General features: G+C 49.9%; 1 protein-coding gene across 1 annotated transcript; it reads left to right on the plus strand.

Moving 5' to 3' along the window:
- The first annotated feature begins 93 nt into the window (after window positions 1–93).
- LOC111152222 (ribosomal protein L10a) lies at window positions 94–2,616 on the plus strand. The gene is made up of 6 exons (XM_022510627.1): window positions 94–246; window positions 572–646; window positions 724–804; window positions 1,163–1,311; window positions 1,933–2,105; window positions 2,413–2,616. The coding sequence occupies exons 1-6, from the start codon at window positions 242–244 to the stop codon at window positions 2,581–2,583; spliced, it is 654 nt and encodes a 217-aa protein (XP_022366335.1). The 5' UTR covers window positions 94–241; the 3' UTR covers window positions 2,584–2,616.
- The last annotated feature ends 4,594 nt before the right edge of the window (window positions 2,617–7,210 follow it).

Here is a 7,210-nt window from a genome sequence, read left to right on the forward strand (position 1 = left end):
TCTGAGCCACGGGGCGCCCAGGACGGCACCTCCTCGCCTTCGAGCCAGTCTAGTTGTGCAGCGCGCGGCAGCGCCCTCTAGCGGCCGCAGACGCGGTGCTTCCCGGGGTTGAGCGCCCGAGCCTAGCTGCGCGGTGGGAGAGGGAGCTACAGGGGTAAGCATCTCGCGAGAACAAGAGCCTTATTTGAGCGCCTGCGCCACTTCCCTTACTTTCTTTTCCGGTTACTGCGGCGCGAGAATCATGAGGTGAGTGGCGCTTGGGGAGCCATCCACCGTCATCCGCGACTCCTGGCACCGTGGTAGGGAGGGGGACTTGCGGGCTGAATCGGTGGTAGTCTTTGCCCCTGCTTCGCTGAGGGGCATTTCTCGCCAGGCGTCGTCCTGCGCTGCCCGGCGTTCGAGTCCGCCTCCCCGGCGCTTGCATGGTAGTCGCACTCAAAAGGCCTGACGTGGTGTCCGGAATGCCCTCGGTGTGCTTCTGAAGGCTCGAGGCTTCCGATCACGCCGAAGCTTCCAGGTGCCGATCCGGGCCTTGCAGGTGCTGAGCGCTCGTCTTGCTTCTCTCTCGCAGCAGCAAAGTGTCCCGCGACACCCTGTATGAGGCGGTGCGGGAAGTCCTGCACGGGAACCAGCGCAAGCGCCGGAAGTAAGCGGGGCTCGACAGGGAGGGCAGCGGCGTGCGAGCCGCGGGGCGGCGTCCTCATTCTGTCGCCTTCTCTTAAGGTTTTTGGAGACGGTGGAGCTGCAGATCAGCCTGAAGAACTACGACCCTCAGAAGGACAAACGCTTCTCGGGCACCGTCAGGTTGGCACCGCTCTGACCCCACCCAGGCCTCCGTGCCCCGCCGTGCCCTCGCCACCTTCTAGGCCCCTGTTGAGCTGAAGGCGGGCGGGCGGCCACGGCGGCACGGACGCGCTTGGGTAGTTCGGACCCCCTGCCCCGGGCAGGCGTGGCTGGACGGACCCCCACCCTGGGTCTTAAAATAAGAGGGGAGGCGTGGGGAGGCCTTGGCCGAGCCCGCCGGCTAGTTTGAGAAGCCAGACTAGCTGTTGGTGAATGTGGATGTTCTGGGTAAGGCTCCGTGGCTGCCGCGGTCCCAGACCCCTTCACCTGCTTTGGAAACCCAGGCGGGGCTTGACCTGTTCTGTCCCCTAAAACGCAGGCTTAAGTCCACTCCCCGCCCCAAGTTCTCCGTGTGTGTTTTGGGGGACCAGCAGCACTGTGATGAGGCCAAGGCAGTGGATATTCCTCACATGGACATTGAGGCGCTGAAGAAACTAAACAAGAATAAGAAGTTAGTCAAGAAGCTGGGTGAGTGTGGCTTGGGCTGGTTTTGTATTTGGGCAGACTGTTGTCATGGGACTGGTAGAAGAGAGACGTGGCTGCCATTTGGATTTTAAAATGTTGGAAGAGGGGGCAGAGAATCATGGAAAAGCTCAGTTGTGGTGAGTTGACTTAAGTGATAGTTTAACCTATATTTGCTTTGAGGATTCTTTATAAACAGGGGAGCTCCCCTAAGCTCACCAGTCAGTCAGGTGAGTTAGGATTTATGCTTAAAGCTCTTTTATTTCTTTTCTTCTTCTTTACCCGGTGTAAGCATTTCACAGGTAGGAAACTGGTACTCTGGTTATTCTGTAACTAGGAAGTAGGCAGGATTTGAACTCAAGGAGTTTTAACCAGTGTGTGCATTTGCTATTAGAACATGAGTATGGGTCAGCCTGAGCTTCTGACAACAGGTTTCATGTAAATGTTGAGCCAGTAAAAGTTCAAAGGATAGAGATAAGCTGGAATAAGGAGAGGGTTAAAAAGACTTGGTATGTGGGGTGGGGTAGAGTTTGGTGGTTAGAGTCCGCTTTTGTGGTTGGTTGACAGCTGTTTGGAGGTTGCCTTCCGGGGCCAGTTCCTAAGCATCCAGTGGCTTCTTTTTACCAGCCAAGAAGTATGATGCCTTTTTGGCTTCAGAATCTCTGATTAAGCAGATCCCACGAATCCTGGGCCCAGGCCTGAATAAGGCTGGCAAGTTTCCTTCCTTGCTGACCCACAATGAGAACATGGTGGCCAAAGTGGATGAAGTGAAGTCCACCATCAAATTCCAGATGAAGAAGGTAAGGAGGTCTGACTACCATGCATAGGTTAAGTCTTGGTGATGGTAGGCACGACCAGTCCTAAAGTTTACCCCCATTCTTTGAATGGGAGCTCTGGTTCGCAGAATTTCTGTGGATACTTAGGACATGTGACAGTCCCTGAGTAGAATTGAAGCTTTGCACATAGCCCTGGTCTTCTGGCCTGGGGTTGGTCCTGTTCATTAGGGTCACTGGAGTTGGGGGAGGGATGGGTGGAGCCTATAGATGTGCCTTCTCTGGTTCTTTCCCATCTAGCTACCAGCCTGATTTGACTTTACCCTTCCCACAGGTGCTGTGTCTAGCAGTGGCTGTTGGTCACGTGAAGATGACAGATGATGAGCTCGTGTACAACATCCATTTAGCAGTCAATTTCCTGGTGTCCTTGCTCAAGAAGAACTGGCAGAACGTCCGCGCTTTGTACATCAAGAGCACCATGGGCAAGCCCCAGCGCCTGTACTAAGGCTCAGTTCAATAAATCCTAGTGCTACCATTACCTGGGCTGCCTGTGACTAGGGAGAGGGAGGTGCTTTGTGAGCTGACATGGGGTGCAGTTTCTGGCACCCCCTGGTGGGTGGTCATGTTCTCCATACTGCAAAAAAGGAAGTACATTTTGTCTGCCTTCAAAACTGTATAGTCTTATATTTGGATATTTTATAATTTGTAATAGTAGGGCTGCTGAACCTTGAGACGGGACGATCTGGGCTAAGACTCCAGCCTGTAGTGCTTCACTGTGTACTAGTGGAAGGAGAGGGGTAGGACCTTCACACTGAGGACGTGGATTCAGTTCTCAGCAGCATGCTGCTTAACCTGAAGTTGCTTTTCTGTACATCATGCTTTGATTCCATGGGTTTCTTGTTGTGTCCCTCTAAGTTGTACATCTTGGTACTTGGTAGGATCACAAAAACTGTTCCAAATGGAGATAAGGTTCCTAGATTCTTCATAGGGGAGTGGTGCACTTGATTTGTTTGTCTGACCCTAAATTTAAATACTCTATATTCAGGGTAGTAATTTACACTCAGATGCTTAGGAAGACACAAGTAGTAGACCTGTACAATATTGTAATTGCCCCGGTTTCCTTGGCAAGCTTAGCAAATGGGCTGTGGATTCTTCCAGACCCTCTGCTCTCCAAGTAGCCTCCCCACCCTTGACCTGAGGCCCTGCCCTGGTGGAGGTTTTGTGTTTGTTTTTTAAGATTTTACCTGAGGAAGGAGGAGATGCAGATTCCCCAGTGGAGGGAGGGGGTGGGGTGGGGGGTGAAGCAAGGCGAGGCGCTGCTCAATCCCAGAACCTTGGGATCATGACCTGAGCCAAAGGAAGACTGAGGCATCCGGGCATCTCTTCCTATTGGGAGTTCTTGCCTCCTGCACCCAGTACAGGAAGGTGGGTTTTGGTGCAGGAAATACCTGTAACTTAAGTCTGCTTCATTTAACTTTGGTAAAGTAACAAGTTCATCCCTCCATCTTAATATAGCTGAAGGGCTAGTGGCCTGCTCTTGATTATTCTTAATTTTGGCTTAGGTGGGGGGATTGAGCCCTGTAATGGGCACGAAGGATTATCCGTTTGCCCCTCCCGTTCACTAAAATGGATAGACGTTTTTAAAAAAATACAGCCAAAAAGCTAATCCAAAGCATAATCAGAATGTACCTCAAAACAAGCTTGAGCCATGAATGATAAGATTTTCACCAAAGATCCTAGTTTTGTTTTTTCTATTTTAGCTTTTAAGTTTGTAATTTTGCTTAAAGGTAAAATGGGTACAACCTAATCTTGGAATGAACCTTGGATTTGGGTTCTCAGGGTTAATAGGTGTAGTTTGCTCCTTCTCTGGTCTGTTAGTACAGTATTAGGAGTGATAAAATACCTAGGCTTGTCAGAAAATGGTCCAGAGGGAGGGGGGAAAAAGCTGGCATATGAAACTTAGGACCTAGTTTTATTGGAAGAAACTTTATGCAGAGTAAAAGTGATTGGAAGTTTATATATGTTGGCCATGTTTAACTCAGAGGGAAATGATTATCTGGGATTTTCTGAAGTTCTGTGATCTTTGTAATCAGAAGGAAAAAATACTAAGGCAACAAAGATATTTTGACGACTGAAGGAATGTAATCAGGACTGACATCTGCCTGGTCTCACTGTGTGCACTCAGGCACTGAATACAGCAGGCCTGAGAGCCACAGGCAGAATAAACCCTCAAGCTGGCTAAAGATGGGCCCCAACTGCACCTCTGGCAACCGGTCCTGAGGACCTTGGTGGACAGGGTTCTGAGCCCAAGACCAGAGAGACCATTTCTGTTCCACCAGCCACGGTGCTGTCTCAACACAAGACCAAAAAAACAACGGTTTGTTTTTGTTTTAAAGATTTTATTTGATAGAGATCACAAGTAGGCAGAGAGGCAGAAAGAGCAGAGAGCCCAATTCGGGCCTCGGTCCCAGGAGGACCCGAGCCGAAGGTAGAGGCTTACACTGAGCCACCCAGGTGCCCGAGCCAAGGGTTTTAGAGGTGGTTTCTCCCAACCTCCCATGCATACTCAACTATTTACCGGGCGGGAGAAGACGGCCTGTGATTTGACTGTGGGTGGAACCCCTTCTACTCCCTGAGTTTTTGAATCCCACTTCTCCCATTCAGGAGGCATGTGAGCCTGAATGAGTCCATTCTCTCAAATTGATTGTCTCATTCGAAATCTCAGATGATGGCACCCACCTAAAAAACAGTAGGACCAAATGCTGATGCTTTGCACGGTGTCAGGCTCTTGGTGCTCAAACAGAGGGTGCAAGATGGCTGCAGACAGTTGGGTTCCAGCCCCAGCACGCAAATACCTCCTTGCTTGGTTCATTTGGGTTAGGTGCTGATGAATGGGGAGAACAAGGTGGCTTCAAAATTAGTCATGCCCTCCTATTTGAACTGAGCCAAGGATTAAACATTTTTTAAAAGTTTTGGAAACTTGGGGGAAGGTAAGTGGGCGTTTTTAGAAAAGTACTTGGGAACTTGAGTCACCTGGATTTAAATTTACCCATTCTATCAAGCTTTAGGTACTGGGGTAGGAGTCCTTAAAAACCCACTATATTAAGCAAATGCTGTGCTCGCTTCGGCAGTACATATATTAAGCAAATGCTGACTCACTACTTTCTGCTGGGCTGTGGGGAATCTAGAGCCCTGGGACCTGCTCCCCGGAGGCTCAAATTACCACAAAAAAGAGTAGGCAGCAGAAGGGAAAGCAAAGGGAAAACGTGTGGAGGCCAACTGATTCCACTGTGAATGAAGTTGGCTATTTTAACCAAGTCCCAGCCTCTGGGATGATCAGTCTAAAGCTTAGTGTGCACCTGAGTGAGTATTCAGGGTTCAGGTATCTGGGGAGCCCCAGTTCAGGCGTTTATGCTACAGGGAAATAAAGAGCTCCGGTGAAACCTTCAGTGCCTAGGCTTTGACCGTGGAACTGGCTCAAAAAATGGCATTCCTCCCTCTTTCCTGGGAACATCAGAATGGGAATGGGGCAGAAAAGACAGAACTACCGTCCTTGTCTTTGGGGTCCAGCCATCGTGGCCCTTCCTTGTAGCTTCCCACAGAACCCTGAGCAGGGGTGAGCCACTTCTGGGAGAGGGCCTTGGGCTTTGGGCTCACAAGACAACTCATTCTGGGTCCTTCCTTACTTCGGGACCTTGAAATTAGTCATCACCGATCTCTGACTTCTGGCTCTCTTACATTTGTGTGGGGGGAGAAGGAGGGGATGGGGCAGAGCGGGGCGGGGTTGGGGAAGACAAACAAACTCAACTATCTCAGTTGAGTTTTCTCCATGAGACCTATATGATTTTAAAAGAAATTACCCGAAGGCTGTTTACTCCGGGGTAGTGAAGGCCACAACACACGTGATGATGCCTCAAGCACCCAGTAAATAGAATTACCTGTTAGCCCAGAGATTGGATTTTGCATCCAGTCCTAGGTCAGCACATGGTCTGGCCTAGGGTCCTTCATAAACTACTTTCTGACTCCACGACCCCCCACCCACCTGCCTGGAGTTCCAGGCACTGACCCCATCCTGCAAGTGACAACAAAAGGCTACCTGATGATTTAGTCTACCAGGTGCATGGACTTGAGAGTCAGGCTGACCAGATTCAAATCTTGGTGTATAGCCGGTGACCGGTTCAACGAAGAGAAACTTTAACTTCATCTGCAAACTTGGCTGAGCAAATGAAAATATAGGATGTTCATTTAAATCTAAGCCTTAGATAAATAACTTATGTCCCCTGACCCTCCCCGTTCTCTGGTCCCTGCTGTATGAGTACAAGCCGGCTCAGAGGGGAGAGCAGGGCTCAGCCAGGCAGACAGGAACATGTTGGAATCTGGCTTCTGCTAGCAGCCATTCCCTCGGGAAAGCACTCATCCTCCCTGAGGCTCTCTTCTCTGCTATCAAGTGAGAACCAGGAGTAGCCACGTGAAGACTGGGGATTGAGCAGGGAGGGGCTCCATCTCAGAAGTGTGTGACCTTGGGCAAGTCACTTCAAAGAGACAATTTAACAACTGAACCTAGGCCAGCACTGGGCACATTTTAGGATTCAACTCCCAGCAGGAAGGGGTCAGAGAAAGGAGTCTGCAAAGCTTTAAGGGATCTTTGAATCATACCTATTTTGAGTGTGGGTATGGATGCCCCCCCCAAGCCAAGATGGGGGAGGGTAAGAGGGTGGGGTGACACATCAGGATCTAATCTGGCAGGAGCACCCACATGAAGATAATCCAAGCTGGAGAAGTCTGTCACACACTGGTCACACAACTAACCCACAAACAAATAACTTTAATATTTTTTCTTTTTCTTTTTTTTTTTTTTTTTTGGAGCAGGAGCCGGGCCTTGAGGACCCCTGCCCCAGCCCTGTGCCACGTTTACGATATAACCCATCACAGCTGGATTTAAAAAATACACAAAAAAATATAATATACATTATAAAACCTAGGTTGGGTTTGGAAGTGGCCTGAGCGATATGCAAACTGTGAGGACCTTCAGGAAGCTCAGGGGCGGGCCGTGTAAGGAAGGGAAGGGGCACAGTACTTCATATGAAACTCATAAATGCCCAGAGGCGACTGGTAGACAGGCCAGGCCGGCT

This window comes from Enhydra lutris, unplaced genomic scaffold (assembly GCF_002288905.1).
Source record: "Enhydra lutris kenyoni isolate GAN:26980312 unplaced genomic scaffold, ASM228890v2 scaffoldscaffold28, whole genome shotgun sequence".
In the NCBI taxonomy this organism is placed as follows: Eukaryota; Metazoa; Chordata; class Mammalia; order Carnivora; family Mustelidae; genus Enhydra; species Enhydra lutris.